The sequence below is a fragment of the Idiotropiscis lumnitzeri genome, chromosome 3, assembly GCF_059441095.1.
Source record: "Idiotropiscis lumnitzeri isolate Australia: NSW breed Sydney's pygmy pipehorse chromosome 3, RoL_Ilum_1.0, whole genome shotgun sequence".
In the NCBI taxonomy this organism is placed as follows: domain Eukaryota; kingdom Metazoa; phylum Chordata; class Actinopteri; order Syngnathiformes; family Syngnathidae; genus Idiotropiscis; species Idiotropiscis lumnitzeri.
The window spans coordinates 2,771,285-2,789,052 of NC_142393.1; the positions used below are offsets into that span (position 1 = coordinate 2,771,285).

At 43.6% G+C, this 17,768-nt stretch overlaps 2 protein-coding genes across 11 annotated transcripts; both read right to left on the bottom strand.

Moving 5' to 3' along the window:
- Nucleotides 1–311: 311 nt before the first annotated feature.
- tmem237b (transmembrane protein 237b) lies at nt 312–6,368 on the bottom strand. Of its 3 annotated transcripts, XM_088292121.1 has the most exons (14): nt 6,179–6,368; nt 5,940–5,975; nt 4,863–4,894; nt 4,753–4,766; nt 4,612–4,674; nt 4,403–4,531; nt 2,627–2,720; nt 2,394–2,551; nt 1,770–1,902; nt 1,212–1,403; nt 975–1,048; nt 794–881; nt 532–653; nt 312–460 (listed from the first exon to the last, which is right to left on the bottom strand). In XM_088292121.1, the coding sequence occupies exons 1-14, from the start codon at nt 6,197–6,199 to the stop codon at nt 396–398; spliced, it is 1,221 nt and encodes a 406-aa protein (XP_088148247.1). In that variant the 5' UTR covers nt 6,200–6,368; the 3' UTR covers nt 312–395. The 3 variants fall into 3 exon arrangements, with proteins under 3 accessions (XP_088148247.1, XP_088148246.1, XP_088148249.1); XM_088292120.1 differs by lacking the exons at nt 5,940–5,975; nt 6,179–6,368 and adding an exon at nt 4,985–5,914 and having other exon boundaries at nt 4,859–4,894; XM_088292123.1 differs by lacking the exons at nt 5,940–5,975; nt 6,179–6,368 and adding an exon at nt 4,985–5,913.
- A 38-nt stretch (nt 6,369–6,406) lies between these two features.
- LOC148339405 (MAGUK p55 subfamily member 4-like) lies at nt 6,407–17,738 on the bottom strand. 8 transcript variants are annotated; one of them, XM_088292114.1, is made up of 22 exons: nt 17,426–17,738; nt 16,855–16,955; nt 16,637–16,758; nt 16,346–16,423; nt 14,290–14,376; nt 14,094–14,225; nt 12,138–12,219; nt 11,562–11,647; nt 11,072–11,143; nt 10,346–10,542; nt 10,212–10,261; nt 9,206–9,223; nt 9,079–9,120; nt 8,971–8,992; nt 8,837–8,859; nt 8,535–8,576; nt 8,218–8,391; nt 8,070–8,150; nt 7,863–7,956; nt 7,563–7,671; nt 7,337–7,471; nt 6,407–7,226 (listed from the first exon to the last, which is right to left on the bottom strand). In XM_088292114.1, exons 2-22 carry the CDS (start codon nt 16,910–16,912, stop codon nt 7,035–7,037), a joined length of 1,896 nt encoding a protein of 631 aa, XP_088148240.1. In that variant the 5' UTR covers nt 16,913–16,955; nt 17,426–17,738; the 3' UTR covers nt 6,407–7,034. The 8 variants fall into 8 exon arrangements, 7 of the variants coding, with proteins under 7 accessions (XP_088148240.1, XP_088148241.1, XP_088148239.1 ...); XM_088292115.1 differs by having other exon boundaries at nt 8,837–8,851; nt 8,972–8,992; nt 11,072–11,146; XM_088292113.1 differs by having other exon boundaries at nt 11,072–11,146.
- Nucleotides 17,739–17,768: the final 30 nt, after the last annotated feature.

Below are 17,768 nucleotides of genomic sequence, written 5' to 3' on the forward strand. Positions count from 1 at the left end.
ATAAACCTGTACAACTCTGTTAAAAACTAAAATGTTTTAAGTGTTTAAAAAAATCTTTTTGGGTAGGAGCGTATCCGTGTGGAAAAAAATGCCTGCACTAAAACCTTAATTGGCTTCTTGTGAAGCCATTATTTTCTTTGATTTCTATGTGTGCTTTGGGTCATTGCCAGGCTGAAAGAGTGTTCATCTTCAAATTTTCTTGCTAAATACCATTGATAATTTCCTCCACCGTTCCGTCCCAGGGACGAAATGCCCATCTCTGGTATTCAATACGTATGCATAGTTACAAAGCAAAAACACACAGAAAAAAATCAACACAATCAGATTTATTTATATAAATACAGATAAAATGTGCAAACATGACAGAAGTTGTACACAGTATCAGTCTGTGATAGTCAGGCGCTCATTTCTGATTTGTCATCTCCCTTGGGGGGCTCAATTTGCATGGCAACCAGATCGTCTGGGGAAGAGAAACAGAACGAGATGAGACAAATCCATACAATAACATCACTGGATCTTAACATGCCGTACTTTCAGTGTAGTCCGTCTGAGGTCGGATGGAGATGAAGAGCCAGGCCAGGCCCACCAACAGCGCCACCACAAGGTTGACTGTCACCCAAGACTGCAGGATTTGATGCTTGGACCCCGGTAGCCTTGAGAGGAACGAGATCATTATCCAAAGAGCCAGGCTTCACTTTTATACATTTCTGGTGTGGTCACATGAATTCCTGTTAATCCCCATGAAGAGATTGCAAGTTTTTCCAAGAAAACGTTGCAAACCAAGGTAGCGTACCACAACGTTGCATTGGTCTCCGGGTACAGGTTGATGCGATCGCTTGTCATTTGCTGGCTGAGGGAGAGCACCAATGCGGAGAAATAAACTGCAGTGTAGAATGGAACCAGGAGGCAGAAAAGTTGTTACAAAAGAAAAAGCCAATTAAAAAAAAACGAGCAATGGAGGGGTAAATACTCACAGAATGAGGCGAGAGCCACTGGGTCCAGTGTGACCAGCTCTTGCAGCACCATGGAGCTCTTGGCCAGGTTGACTCTACAAAGACAAACATTTTTACTTAAGCAAGAGTTTATAGTGTATATTGTCAAGCATTCAATGAAGAACGAAACTCGTGATTTCTTCCCAGTAAATGACAAGGAATTCTAAATGGACTACGCATTACATCAAGGACAGAATAAAAGCGGTCGGGCCTTGGTACCTGTCAAAAGCAGCCACGGTGCTGATGGCCAGCAGCATGTAAAGCAGTGACTGCGATGGGTAAGCCAAGCTGTGGTATTGCTCCAGTAGGTTGGACAACGCCGTGAGGTGCTGGCCAGCTAACACAAATATCACAACGATGTTCCACACTGCAAATCCTGCCAGGAAGCCGTGACAGTATAGAGCGAAAATCCTGAATCACACAAAAGCAGCCATATGACATGAATGGTAAATTGTAAACAAGTTATGAGTTTAAAAAATGGAATATATATCCAAATAAATAGATATTAATATTTTCTTTAGTAAGTCACAGTGGCCCATCTGTGGTGAGCTATTTTTAGAACAGACCTATAGGTTACTCATGTTGTCCTTGGGGGTAATTAGTACCCGCTGGTACAATGGTTGCTGCTTTTTTTTTTAGGACAATGCACATGAATTGACAGCAAAATCTGTGTAAGTCTTCGCCGTAGCCCGGAGTTGACCGCCAACCTCAGAATGTTGAGTCAGAAGCGTTAACCCCTAATAGCAATTCAAATGATCTGATGCAATTTAGTTGTACCTGAAGTTCTTGTGCACATTGATAGAAACATCTCTGGTGGTCCAGCGAGGTTGCATGGATTGGATTTCGTTCAGGTTTTCCATCTGGTCACTGGTCTTTCTCCAGTCAGACCGCTCTGCTGCCTGGAAGCGCTCTGGACAATAACAGATGCACAATCAGCAGTGGCAGCTAACCAAGTGCAAATGTTCTTAAGTTGACTTTTAAGGCACACTATCGGTACTTTCTAGATTAATGCTGACGTTTTACGTACATTCAAAAACAGACATTCATATTTTCTACTACTTTGGCAAAATAGGCTGACGGCTGAAAGAAGTAAAGTCAACTGCGGTTGAGCGCTTAATTGACCGGGCGAGATCTCGGGGTCTTATAGTGTGAAAAAAAAAAAAAAAAAAAAAAAAAAACCGGGGACCATAGCGAGATGGAGGAACGTGAACTTGGCAGCATTCATGAGCATGACGCATGAAAATCCACCGTCAAGTCCTTCAAATTTATTGGTTGATGTCGGCTGCTGTGCTTCATAATGAATCGAGCGGCCCGCAATTATTGTCGACCCCCGCCCCCCCCTAAAAAATAAAAACATCCGCGCAAATAGGCGAATCCGTAAAAAGCCATTCCATCACTCACTGTTGCGCTCTACGAAGACCTTTCCAACGGGCTGACTCTGTCCTTGTGGGGCAGAAAACAGCGAATGCTGCGGTATGTGACAAGTCATGTCTGTGATAACGTCGTCATCTTCTACATCCAGTCCATCAGGAATTGACGATTGCAGAACTTTTGACTTCCTGGAAATGAGGCGAACGAGGTGGGTCACACGTACGACACCCATCCAAATCGAAACCACTGAAAAGGTTCCTTACTTCTTCCTTTTGTTTTTTTTAACGACTTCTTCATCGGTGGTTTGATCCACTGTGTCGCCGCCATTCACCAGGTCAGCTTGGTCACCTTCAAGATCTCAACGTGGAAACAAAAACACATATGCATTATTTTCTGCCATTTGCAAAATTGTTTGTCAAGGTGGATTTGTAAACGACACAATTCCGATTTTATGTCACAATTCAGTGTCAATACGTCAAAGCAACGTTAAGATAAAAACAGATCTGAATCAGGCCTTCCAAATATGAGTAACACGACAATAAATGTCTGCCTATGTGAGTGTAGCGTAAATGCACAGATCCGATAGACGCCAATTAGTCGCCTAAGATACACCCACATCTGCTCAGACAAAACAAATAATCGCACGAAATTTGAATTTCATACGGTGGCGGAAATGTTGAGGTTAATGATTTGAACATAACACAATTTTTTTTAAACATATTTGTTTTAAAGCAGCAAGAAATTACTTCTTTTGTCATAATTTACATGTTCAGAAATGGTAAGAGAAGGTAAAAACTAAAAAACTAACTTTGTTTATACCCTTAATCTCAGTTGTTTTGTTTTTTTTCCCTATATATTCATAAGCAGGTTTTCAGATACAACATAGATGTCATATAAATGCGGCTAAATAATCGGCCCATATACAGTCTAAATTATGTCAAGGCGCTATCGGATTTGCACCATAATTTGCGAGCCCAAATTTGCATTTCATGCCCAATAAACGCGTTGAAAAGCAAAACTGTAACGTCAGCCCTGCTCAAGGCGAGGTATCGCTTCATCACCGATGACGACTGTGGAATTTGAGGCTTGTTTATCACAATTGTGACAAGTACAGTCTTGGGACTTACTGGACTAACCTGGGACCTCGTGTATCTTATTTCGTGCCATAGCTTGTGGAAATGTGTGTTGGTTATATAATTGTTTGGGAATTTTCATCATAGGTAGTTTTCATTACGGGTTATTTTTTTTTTTTTTTAAATGTAGCTGATATTAATTGGTTTTCAGAGCGGCTTTGTTTCTTTTTTCAAAAAATGATTATTAGTTTTATTATTAGTTTTAGAATTTTATTTTTTTGTGCATCATTTAAAACAAAAACACTGTTAAGTATTGTGTAGTAAAAATTTGAAAAAATATTTGACAACCAACCAGCCAAGAATTAAATACAGGTACTGCATTTGAGGTGCATAATACCGCGCCTAAAGTTGGATGTATCACAACTTGAAGGTGTTAAATAAAGCTAGGATGCTCTTGTTTTCCATCCCTTGTTTGCCAAGTTGGCAACTTCTAAAGCGGATTTGAGGCTTAAATTCCTCTTGAGAAGTATTCCTCATGTAACATTACAAGCCACTTGCTTTGATCACTGACTGAGTCCAAGTCAATTTGGATAGATGATTGCCGTTATCTCGTGGCGTTTTGTTTACTGACTGCCGCTAGATGACATACTTTGGAGGCGACACTCCGTAAAAGACCACAACTCGTAAAAAACTGTTCGAGTGCTCTCCTCCCGGCTAACAAAATAATTTAACATTTAAAATCAACCTAATGTCAACCTTGTGTATTAAATTAATTCAAAAAGACAAAAACAAAAACAATGGACAACAAAAAAAGAATCATCGATGCCACTTGAAACGCCCTTGTAGAGTAAATACAAACTTATATTGGCATTGATTCAGAATAGGAGACTTGTCCCAGCATCATAAAAATCAGCCTGAGAGGTGAAACTATTTGAAGATCATTCGCCATATTTGTTCTGACGCTACCTTTAGTCGCCGTCTTTTTCTTCTTCCTCTTCCTCTGAGGGGGCGCATCTGTTGTCGATTCAAGTGAAAGATGGTCACCGATCTCACAAGCTCTTCTGCTGCCTCGGCCTTCCATCTCCATTCCCGGATCTGAAAAAGGATGCGTAACAGTGAACTGTGCATGAGCTGATGGAAAATAATTTCCATGCAATGTGAGCAAGTGTGCGCACCGTCTGCATCGGTGGCTCCGTTTGCTTCTGTTCTCACCCGCTTCTTCTTGGGCTTGGACACTTCTGTTACATCGGCACCGTGAAGTCAGACTCATTCATTAAAGTGGTCATTTATTTAGTTTCTGTCAGTTCCATACTCACCAGCTGAGTCTCCACTTCAGTGTCCACATAAAAGAGGAAAGGGGACCGATTGTGTCAAAGTAACATAAAGACGACTTTTATCCAAGTTTTCAAGAAACGGGCTTACCTACCTGGGCCCTGTAGGAAGAGACCTTTGTCCTCGCTATAGAAAGGGAGAGAACCACAGATCACTTTTGTGTATTTGTATCAATTATTACACCAGCAGATGATGAAGACAAGAGAGAAAGTTCACCGGTGTCTTTCTGGCCATTCCACACAAGAATCAGGCAAGAGTGGAGTGAAGCTGTACATTACGTCCTGTTGTTAAATCCTTGGCTATATCTGTGGTCAAGCATCTGCCAGAAGTAAGGATTACTCGGGCCGCAGGTCAAAGCCTCGCCGACTATGAGGGTGGTTGGGTTAATGTATAGGAAAAGGAGTGACTACTGTATTACAAGAGTCCTCAGGTCAAATGTGATTGTGACCTTTCAACTGTATAACAATGCAAAGATGAAAACTGATTTAGGGCAGCAACAGCTCATCTGTATGGATTGGGGTGATTTAAATTGTTGCTTACATGTAAAGGAAAAATAACCTATGGAAAGATACACTTGCTGACTAAGTACCGTCAAGGTGCCTGGCATCTAGTGTAAATGTTTGTTGAATGTTTGTTAGCAGTCAAATAATACAAAAACAAAACTCCGCAGACACGTGTAGTAACAAGAGTTTTGGGAGTTTTTAGGTTAGTAAGCAATTTCTGCAGGAATAATTTGTGAACACGCAAGAGAGGACGCTGAATTGAATGGCTGAATTTGAATTTGGAATTGGAAACAAGTATTTTGTTTTTGTTTTATCATCACGTTCATTTGAATGGGGGTTTGGAGATGGGGACTGTGGAAATCTGGGGAAAGTATAAATTTGTGGAAGGTGCAAAGTAATATCCAACATGCCCTGAATAAACTGAATACAGTATCGTGAATTTGGAATGGTTTGAATCGGTGGGAAGAAAAAAAGTTGAAAGAGCAGAACAGCGATAATAAATTGAACGCTATTTTCGGAGATGTTTTTTTTTCTCCATTTACAAATTTAAGGTATACAATCGAAAGCAAATGCAGAGGATGTGCAGACTGAATGAGCCCAGCATAAAATAGAAATCATTCAAACATTTCTAAGTGATTTTGCAGTGACTCGTATTCATTCATATTGACCTGCGGCAAAGGCGGGAGCTCCCTCGGTCGGGTTGTCTACAAAAGTAAACAGAGTACAAGCATTACGTCACATTTACGTACCATACCTGTGTGCTGCACTGTATTATTTCAGATATTAACTCACTTACATCAAAACATGTGTGCACATTTTCGCCAAGAAAACAACCGTTTGTAGCTTCATTAGCCAGCAATGCACTCAAATCAAACTGAGGTTTCTTCTAAAAAGAAACGTTCGTTACCTTGGGCTCCCCGTTGTCCATGTTCCGTTCAAATTTCTCGGAATAAACTTTTTTTTTTAATTCATGATTTGATCCATCGTATGATAATCTGAATACATCCAGAGCGTGGAGTATTTGTTTGCTTTTTTTCTGTGTGCCACATTGAATCGGAGCGACCGAACGAACCGGAAGTAGCAAGTACGCCAACGAGCATCCGGTGTCGTCAAAATAAAAGCTCACAAAAGCCAGTCAAACTTTGACAGTTTTATTATTGTCACAAAGACTTCATCATTTCAAAGAACCAAATCGACAATGAAGAGTATCATCATTTAATCTTGACAATAATGTAAACAAGTTGATGCAGTGATCCATTTTAAAGAACAAAAAAAAGAATAACAAATGTTCTTAAAGCCTAAAGTGTAAACACTGAACAGAATAAGCCATGCTCTTTATTTTATTAAGCGTGAGAGCCATGACAGGGTGATGAGATTTTATTGGGGTGTCACAAATACTTTGTGTAGCACAACAGACACCAATTTGGCAGCACGGTGTGCTAGTGGTTAGCACGTCTGTGTCATTTGTGAGTTTCTGAGTTCTAATCTCAATTTCAACCTTCCTGCACGGAGTTTACATGTTCCTCCCCATGCCCGTGTGAGTTTTCTCAAAGTATTCCAGCTTCCATGTTAGTTACAGTGAAGACTAAATTCCACATAAAGGTTTTCATCGTGTGTTTCCTGAGTTTGATTGACCTCTCGCTCCAAAGTCAGCTGGGATTGGCTCTTTACCATGAGCTGATCAGAAAACACATTTCATAGCATAGTAAATTGCTACCATGATAACAGCGACTACATTTCTCATCAACTTCTGACAATTTTGTCTACGAGTCTGTGGTGGGTCGGATCCAGTTAATGGGGACCCACTGTGGCTCATCCTGTGCCTTCCGAACGGCGGCCAGCAACTGGACGCAGGACTCCTGCAAGTCACTGTTGACGATCACGCAATCAAAGAACTGCGAGTAGTGGGACTCAAGCTTCCGTGCAGCCTCCTCCATCTCCTGGAAGTCTTCATCCTAATTAATGAAGGTTACCTCACGTCACAATCACTCAGCAATGTCCATGTTAACATCGTGTACAACTCATCACCTTGCGCTACCACAGCCATCCATCCATCTACACTTACTTTGAAGGGACGGTTGACGTAGTACTCGGTGGTTATATACGATTCCTTCCTCGTCTCTCTTAATTGCTCCAGCGGTGGTGGCTTCACATAGATTATATAAGCCCGCAGGTCATGTGTTCTAACAGCCTGAATGGCCTAAATACGGTAAAGGAAAGTACGGCAATCCATATATTCCATTGAGTAAAAGTATTCCCGGTTTTGCATGCAAGTGTGGACATCCACTCACATTTGGTTCAATGTCAATGACGCAGATCTTGCCGCTGTTCAAAACGTCCCTCACAGTTTCTCGGCAGGTGCCATACAAATTTCCTTTATACTCACCGTACTCCAAGAACCTGCAGGCCATTTATGAGTGCAAACACAAGAAGAGTTAGCACTTCCACTTGCGATCCTGATGACTGGATAAGGAAACTACTCAAGGAACCAGATTTCGTACTCAGAATCTTAAACAATTCATGTCTGTGGTTATCTACGGCCAAACAATATTGACAGTTATTAACCGAGTTTAAACAAGACGCAGTCACACCTGCTTTTGTACACCATGTTGTCAAAGACCTCTCGGCTGGTGAAGTGATATTCTCGGCCAGACTCCTCGTATCCTTTGGGTGCTCGTGTGGTATCTGGCAGAGGGAAATGAACAGCAATGACTTCTTCTTTGTGTCGAACAAATTATTTTTTTTTTCAGGATTTTAACGCTGAGTTATGATTAAGAATGTGAGTGGTGGTCACATACGAGGTACTGCTCCTTGGAATGTGTTCGGATCCATTTCAATCAAGCATCTGCGAAGCGCATTCACACCCACACCTGATGGGCCTATATGACAGAAGACGGTTATTTTCTGACACTTCACCCGAAATATATACATTTTTTTGGTATGTACCTAACAGCGCAATGAGGCGGTGCACATCACTGGAACTGCGTTGGTAGCGCACCACCTCCTCATAGGCACAGTTGAGGGCACTGCTGCAGTTATTGGAACACTTGGCGGGGCAGGACATTTGGCCGGAGCTGTGAAAGCGTCTGCGACATAGACGCAAGCTGTGCCTGAAGCCAGCTGGAAAAAAAAATAAATAAATAAATAAATAAATTAATTAAATTAAATAAATACATAAAATAATATAAAATAAAATAAATATATATCACACAAAATCTAATGATCAAAGATGTTTCAATGACGATGAGAGATGGATGACACACCAAGGTAGACTCCGTCAACGGTGCTGCTGAAATCATCCTCCTCTTCATAGACAGGGAACCAATTCAAATGGAAATATAGAATCAGTATAGAAAATGACACTTGATGCAAATGTATGGTTCCATTAAGCACACTGCCAGAGAAGCAAAATCGAAATGTATGTCTTCAACGTAAAGCAATCAAAGTAGGGCGAGTGAAAAGTGCTTTCAAAGAATTGAATCCTCCAATTTCTATCATGTCATGTGAATTTAATCATTTTGGAGATCGACTGATCTGAATTCATGACACCGTTTTGCTCTCTCACCGACTCTGAGCTCGTCTGTTCCGCATGTGAAAAGAAGCACGGAGGTAAAAGATTATTCTTCAGAGGAAAGGGTTGCGATGCATTGCGTTCATGAGCACAAATCAGAACAGATTAAGTCAACAAAGACTTACCTACCAGATTCAAAAGCCTCCTCATCTGGCAGGGCGGAAGAGAGGGAAAAAAAAAAAACCCAACACAATCAACATCAAATATGACAGCAAATGCACTGCGTTAACATTTACCTGCTTCGACACATTTCTCATCAATGGCCATCAGGTCCTCCTCTGTTGGGAGAAAATGGAAATAAACACAGCATACATGAAATGCTAAATGTGCCACGTTGAATTGAAAGAAGCAACTGAGCAGTACCTTCCTCCACCGTGCTCACTTCAGCAAAGCAAGAAGGCCAAAAGAACACAATTACATACATTTAGCATGTAGTCATGGAAGGGAGCGAAATGGAGCGTTTACTCACTCGAACTGACTTATCATACAGTACATAAAAGTGAGATCTTATTATTCTTTGTCAGTGCTGTTGCCGACCACAATAAATAAACCAGAGGCACAGTCATCTCTCGATTGCCACGAAAAACTGAACGCGCTGGATTCATCACATTCCTTTTGAGGTGATACGGCATGACTCCTTCTTGTGATTGTCAACACCACAAGCTCCGGAAATGAATTTCTGAAAAGGCCTTATGTAAATTTGAAAATTTTAATCAGAGATGGCTTTATGTCATCTTAAATGTATTTTTGACGATGATTTGAAAAACATATTTTTACTTTTTTCCAACCACATCAGATTTTTTAGATATTTACGTTTGACCTCTAAAAGCTTGCGCAAAACGGATTTGACCATGCGTACAAATTTATAACTATGATGTTTCCGAAAAAAAAAACATCCAACCTGCTACTGAACCTAACACTTAATTAATGAATATTACTAAATATGTTACTAGATTACATATTATATTAGACCATTTGTATATGATTATTATTATTATTATTATGATTGAAAAAAATGACAAGTCTAGATAAATTAAAAGATAGCGTCCAAATGGGGAATGACAAGAGAATGAAGCATCGATTCATGAGATTTTAAACGGTAATGTTGTCAGCTGTCCTGATTTAAATTAAATGACCGTTTGAGCAGACCCTTGCATGTCACCTGAATACGTATAATAAGAGATGTTGTGATGCTCCATAATATGAGCAAGGGTCAGCAAGTAGAAAATAGAAGTGGTCCAAGAATGGACCCTTGTGTGATCTTTGGTTGCTACCAATTGAGACAAAGTATAACCTATATGGCAAACTTTTAGTAAATCAAGCCCATACTGTACAGTGATACAACGGTTCAAATATTGGGTGAACTTACGTATGTGTATGCAGGTGTGCGGCTGATAAGGCATCAAGTCCCTCTGCTTCCTGCGACATCATGCACATCAACATATTAGTAAAGATGATTCCACTTGTCTGTCTTCCATGTGACGAGCCGAGGGTTGAACTGACCGTTTGAGTAGACTGCTGGAGGGGATAAGGCCTGCACAGGCCACGTCGCTGGGCATTTTCTTGGCCTGCCACCACAGAGCGTCCGTCTGGTCTACGATCTCCAGAACGTCGCCTTTCCTGAAGCTCACGCCAGCGTCTGTGCAGGGGATGGTGGGATCTTGTTGAGGGTTGTAGTCCACCATAGCGCGTACGTAAAGCTGATGTGTAAAAAAATGATTGAGAATGAGAGAGGTTAGGAGAGGAGCCAGGAGGTATTGATAGATGTGGGATTTTTATTTGGCTTTTTTTTTTTTAATTCCAATTTGACTTTCTATAATTTGGTTAGTTTGAATTAACTTATATTACAAATTTGTTAGTTTTTAATATATATATATTTTTTTATTTGATAATGCTTTGGTTTTGGGTTTTATTAGCTTTAGTATTAGTTTTAGTTTTAGAAGTAGTTTCCTTCTTCTGTACAAAAATACATCAATATCAAAATAAGTACACTTAAAATTACCCCTTAAAGCTGAATGTACGATATCAACTGACAAAGATTGAAAAACAATGACATTTTTGCTGCAATTATTGTGCGTTTTATAAACGTACAATGTAGTTTGAGTTGTTTTTCATTTTTTCAAAGCATTTTCCATGTCATTTTATTTTATGAACAAAACAGTTTTTTTCCAATTTTAGTTTGAGTTATTTTTGTTGACTTTAATTATCTTGGAAGAGAAGACAACTCACCATGGTATGGTTGTGAATGGGCCTGTCCGTGATGGGGACCACTTTGAACATGATGGTTCCCTGTGCTCTGGCCTGCTGGTTGGAACAACGACAACAAAAAAACAAAAGAAAAATAAAATCAGTGAAGATACTTATTCATAATTCAAGTTGATGCACCACAACATTAGAAGTTTGTGAAAAGAGTTTACATGCTTCCCCCATGCTTGCGTACTCTGGCAACTTCCCACATTCCAAAAACGTGCATGCTAATGTTAACTGAAGAATGCAAATTGTCCCTAAGTGTAAATGGAACGTTTTTGTCCAGAAGTGTTCTGCGATTGACTGCTGACCAAGTCAGAATGTACTTCAACAAATGGTCGGATTTCAAAAAGCCGAAGAAATCAAGAGTTGATCGGAACGTATTGTGTTCAAGCATGAAGGTATGTTCCTGAGAACGAGAGTCGATGACACTCCCACAGAGGACTGACGTGCATGAAATCCAAGCACCTACCACCACTTGAATGACTTGCTCAGGCTCCAAGCCGTCCACCGGAAAGCCGTTCACCTCTATGATCCGATCCCCGGCGTGGAGCAAACCTGCTCACACAAACCAAAAATGATTAATACTTGCACTGGGGCTTCAGTGCATGACCTACATCACGAACATTAAGCATGAACCTTACACTTGGAAAAAAAAGGAGTTACCAAGAAGTAGTTTAAGAATTTACACAAAAAAAATAAAAACACAAAATAAGATCATATTGATCCATAAAGTTTTTTTTTTTAGAAATATGCTAATTAAAACAATATTTCTTTAAAAATAATTTTTCATTAAAAAAGTAGATGACTACTTTAAAGTATTTTTCATTCAGATGATCTTATTTTGAGTAACCACTCAATGAAATAAAATTCTGTAAATTCAACACATTTTTTTTCTGTGCAATCGAGTGCTGTTTATTTACCATGCACTCAATGCTGTATGGTTAGGCAGGGCCAATTTTGACCTGCAGTCGAAAATATCCTCCTAAGTATATCAAATTAAAAAAAAAAAAAAAAAAAGGTATTTAGAAAAAAAGGCAGAACTCACCACTGCGATCGGCCAGGCCGCCGTGAATCACCCGAGCCACAAAAATCTCCCCAGTGATTTCATTTCTCTTTATTGTCGCTCCCTAAAACAGAAAAGAGACGACTAAATAAGATGTGAGGTGCCATCGAGGTGCAAAGGCACAGCTAGTGGATTCAGCGAAATGAAGAGTGCAGGCGGGCTGCAGTGAGATGGAAGAAAACCAACACAAAAGTGAGTCCAAACACAGCAGAGAGTGGAAGTGTACATCAGAACGCATGGAAACGATGGAGACGGTGAACGAAATGACAGAGAAAAAAAAATTTAAACTAACACAAAGCAGCTTGAAAAGATCCAAGAGGTGGATTTTTCCCTCTGCTCCACCTCTCAGGTCGCCGTCTTCTTCGCTTTCTTCCGCTGGTTGGCGCGACCTCTCACCACAAAGGAAGTCTCCTTAGCTTCTCCCAAGGCGCCGTTTGTAAGAGGATGCGATCGAGGAGGATTTTTGGGCTTGCTGCGTGGCGATCCACGGCAGGATCCGTACAGACAGCTGCGAGCCCGCGAGGTGGAGGGCACATCTGGGCAGCTGCTGAGGGAGCTGGAGGATGACGAGATGAGCGAAGGCATGGAGGAAAGGGAAGGACGCTGCACTTTGTTCTTTTGCTGCTCAGCAGCAGCACTTTTGGCCCGTGGAGAGTTCTTCTCTGTCCTGCCGGTATTGAGAACCGTCTGAAGCCGATCGACCACCTGGCCGAGCAACGTCAAAGCTTGAGAGTTGTCGTGGACCGTTTCGGACATGCGCTCTGTCGCAGTGGCCATCTTCTCCCCGAGCAGCTGGATGTCCTTGGTGCTGCTCTCCATGGAGCTGGCGGCCAGCTGTACCGTGCTCCGCAGCTCGTCCAGACTCTCCTGTTTGGCCAGCTCCACAGGGCGAGCCTGAGGGATTTTCATCAGTCGGTGGGGGCGCACGGGGCTGGGGGGCGCAGTGCGAATCTGCGCACTCTGGTTTCTCAGCCTTGGAGGCAGATTTGGCTGGAGGCAGCGGTCCACGTTGGCGTAGTATGGTACAGAGAGGCAGGGCGGAGAGACAGCCCATCGCTGGGGCGCGATGGGGGCGTGGATGGGCAGCGCAGATGATTGATTCTCATTTTTGTCATCTAACTCTTCAATGAAGTCGTCTCGAAAAAAGAAAAAAAAAAAAAGACGGACCCTTGCGTTACAATCACTGAACTGGCCAACGTGATGGATGATGGAGGAAGCGGTTGAGGATGGATGATGCTCTGATCATTTCTTACCAATCAGGACCGAGCTGTAGACCGACGGAGAAGAGTGGTTCACGTTCTGCTGCCAGAGGAGGTTGGTGTAACAAACTCTGCACTGGCTCATTGCTTTGCAATTGCGGCTCACGGCCACGTAGCAAGGTGGGCGGCACGGCCGCACCGTTTGGTGACACGCAGCCTCCGCTGACGGGTAGCTGCCTCTGCGCACGCTACACACTGCTGAACCCTTCTCATCCGAGCTGGACCCCAACAAGCCTTCTAAGTGAAGCCTCTGGCGTGTTAAGCGCCTCAGGGTGTCCCAGTGACTGCAGATCCCCGATCTTGGGATCTTTTCCACAGGAGAGGACGTGGCAGGCGGTTGTGAACAAGTTCTCAGACGGTTGCAAAGCTGTGAAACGACAGAAGGACTCAAAGGAATGATGTTTTCTGCGGAACATGCCATCTACAGGCTCACAACACAATCGCAGTGTGATGAATGCAAAGAATCATCCGAAACGGAAGCAAAACACGGATAAATGATATTAAACCAACTAGGTTGCACGTCACGAGGATTCATGCAGAAAATCTAATGAAGGGTGATCCCATCAAAATGTGACCCAGTTTCAAACTCAGGTGGGGTCAAAGCGATGAATCAGCGCAGCCGTCAGCTGACTTGAAAGCTAATTTACAGGAAGAAGGTTTTTTTCTCTCAGCAGCTCACCAGCGGCTGCTTGTTCTTGACCAGGCACACGATCCTGGTGGCTTCCTCTTCGTCCGGAACGTCAGCTGACATTGGCGGCAACACCGGCTCGTAGTCCTTCTGAGCCACGGTGTCGTGCGCAGAAAGCAGAGCCTGGGCGAACAATGGAAAATGCTTACGGCTTGAAAAAAAAACAAAACGCAGCAGCAGTGAGTACCTGAAGGTGAGGTTGCCGCAGGAGTCGGTCAAGCTCTTTCGCGTCCTCGGAGCAGCCTGGCGGCAATGCCTTGATGTCGATCAGCAACTGCACAGGAAGGACAGCGTCAGTCGGGAGAGAACATCCAGCCACAGAAGAGCAACTCCCATATTTTTTGGACCTGCCAAGTGACCCAACTTTACTGGCGTGAGATCCACACACACCTTGAGAATGTACTTGGAGTGAAAATCCCTTTCAAATGTGATTGCATGTTGTTGGGGGATTTGCAACTGGAGAGTTGGACTCACAAAAAAACGTTTCATATATTTTCAGCGGCCAGTAAAAAATCCATCACGAGAAAATGGTTAAAGACAGAATCACCGATTGGTGGAGACTGGACGAGTATTGTGCATGACATTTATGTTATGGAAAAATTAACGTAGTACTCCCTCAGTGTCGAATTAGATAACTTGGATATGGTACAAGAATATGAGAAACCGATTAGGTCGGACTTCAGCTGACGCAGCAAATGTCGATAATTCTCCTTACTTTGTTTTACGTCTTGCTTTAAAAAGTGGTCCAATATGCTCCCGGAGGGTGCGTTCCAACTATAGAGGAATCACACTCCTCAGCCTCCCTGGTAAGGTCTACTCAGGGGTACTGGAGAGGAGGGTCCGTCGGGAGGTTGAATCTCAGATCCAAGAGGAGTAGTGCGGTTTTCGTCCTGGCCGTGGAACAGTGGACTATCTCTACACTCTCTACAGGGTCCTGGAGGGTGCATGGGAGTTCGCCCAACCAGTCTACATGTGTTTTGTGGACTTGGAGAAGGCGTTCGACCGTGTCCCACGAGGAGTTCTGTGGAGCGTGCTTCGGGAGTACGGGCAGTTGGTTCCCTGTACCACCGATGTCAGAGTTTGGTCCGCATTGCCGGCAGTCAGTCGGATTCGTTTCCAGTGAGGGTTGGACTCCGCCAAGGCTGCCCTTTGTCACCGATTCTGTTGATAACTTTTATGGACAGAATTTCTAGGCGCAGTCGAGGCGATGAGGGGATCCGGTTTGGTGACCTCAGTATTTCATTGCTGCTTTTCGCAGATGATGTGGTACTGTTGGCTTCCTCAGGCCGTGATCTCCAACTCTCAATGGAGCGGTTCGCAGCCGAGTGTGAAGCGGTTGGGATGAAGATCAGCATCTCCAAATCTGAGACCATGGTTCTCAGCCGGAAAAGGGTGGAGTGCCCTCTCCAGGTCGGGGAGGAGATCCTGCCCCAAGTGGAGGAGTTTAAGTATCTTGGGGTCTTGTTCACGAGTGAGGGGAGGATGGAGCAGGAGATCGACAGGCGGATCGGTGCAGCCTCCGCTGCGATGCGGACGCTGTATCGGTCTGTCGTGGTGAAGAGGGAGCTGAGCCAAAAGGCGAAGCTCTCGATTTACCGGTCGATCGACGTTCCTACCCTCACCTATGGTCACGAGCTGTGGGTCGCGACCGAAAGAACAAGATCTCGGATACAAGCGGCCGAAATGAGTTTCCTCCGCAGGGTGTCTGGGCTCTCCCTTAGAGATAGGGTGAGAAGCTCGGCCATCCGGGAGGGACTCAATGTCGAGCCGCTGCTCCTCCACGTAGAGAGGAGCCAGATGAGGTGGCTCGGGCATCTGTTTAGGATGCCTCCTGGACGCCTCCCTGGTGAGGTGTTCCGGGCATGTCCCACCGGCAGGAGGCCCAGAGGACGACCCAGGCCAGCCGCGAGACGTAGTCTCGCGGCTGGCCTGGGAACGCCTGGGCATCCCTCCGGCAGAGCTGGAAGATGTGGCTGGGGAGCGGGAAGTCTGGGATTCCCTGCTGAAGCTGCTGCCCCCGCGACCCGACCCCGGATAAGCGGCGGATAATGGATGGATGGATGGATATGCACCTAATCATTTTTATTTCATTTAATTATTATCATTTATTCTTTTTTTTCTTTGACAACACTTTTGTTTTTTTTCACTTTGTCTGATTGTTTGTGGAGGGAAAATGTTCATCAATAAAAAGAAAACTATAAAAAAAAAAAAGAAGAGCAACTGAAAAAAAAGTGGAGTGAAACCTGAAATGAGAGTCCAGAGGCGCAATCCAGAACCGGTGCCGGGGACTCTCGCAGGAATCTTTGAAGACACTCATACGCCTGTGAAAATGTTGACATCATTATTCCTGAGTTCTTGTGGTTGATCAGATGATGATGAGGCAAGACTCTGCCGATACAAAGACAACTGCATTTTCAGACAGCGAGTATCACATCAAACCGAGAAGAACTTGAGCGATCCGGTCAATTGTTAACCCTGACTTTGCCGCAAGGGTGCAAGAAAGTTTCCGAGTGTGTGTGTGCGTGTGTTTGCACCTTGAGCAGTGACTGCAGCCAGGATGCATTGAGCAGACTGTGGAGAATCTCTGTCCCATCAATGTCCTGATTCAGTGTCCGCCTCACCTCCTCTACCACATCTGTCAGGATCTGCCGAAGTCCTGCAACACGTGCCCATAAAAGCAACAGTTAGACACAGATGGCTGTTCGTGGAGAGAGGAAAAAAAAAAAAGCACGACATGATTCTCCCTACTCACCCTGCTCTCCCAGTTCACAGTGGGGGCTTAATACCTGAGCCTCCACCGCCTGCCTCATGGTCAGTGGAGCCTCGACCTTTGACCCTGAGCGGCTGAAGATTCTGAGATTTGGAAGAAAAGCAGAAGTCTCAAAATTGGGATTTCTTGAACCTCACCAGCATATCCGTACAAAGACACTTGACGTGGTGATGCTGAAACTTTTGGGGGCGCTCCGTGACAGCTGACCCTTTTTTTTTCGAATGGTAATCCATTCTTGAGCTGGTTGTCGGTGTGAACGGGTCAGAGGTTAATGGCACGCTTCACGCCGGTTGTAACAACATCACTGCTACTAATACAAAGACGTGCAATCTTTGATAGCAAGTTCATGGACAGAATAAAAAAAACATTTTATACATGATGGAGCTTTTATTGCACAAAACAGTTCATTGTGTCCTGACGCAAACAAGTTCAATATTTCATCCCGTCAGATGTTAAACCGCCATTAAAATACAACATATGGTCAATCAAAAAGGGCAGTATTTGAAAAATGAAATGCAATGAAGTGAAAGTAGTCACACAAAGTGTGTCTTACCTCCACGGCCCGATGGAAGCCACAAGATTCTATTCTGCGGATGCTGCAGTCGTCATCGATCCATCGCATCAAGTGCACGCGCACACTCCCAAAGCAATATTCGCTGGCAAATCATTCCCAAGAGACTGAGCGCAGAACACAAGGCAGCAGTGTCATCAAGCTACGAAGAGCGAGAGAGCTGTAATCTCCCCCGATCCCACTTAATCCCGAGCAAGTGAGCCTGTTGCCTCTGGCCACCGGAAGCCAGTTCCTCCCTCACCGGCTGGCTCGTTGCCAAATCTTCTTAACTCTTTCGGACTCGGCACAGTAGCGGGCATGACTCAAGTGACACAAACTTGAGTAT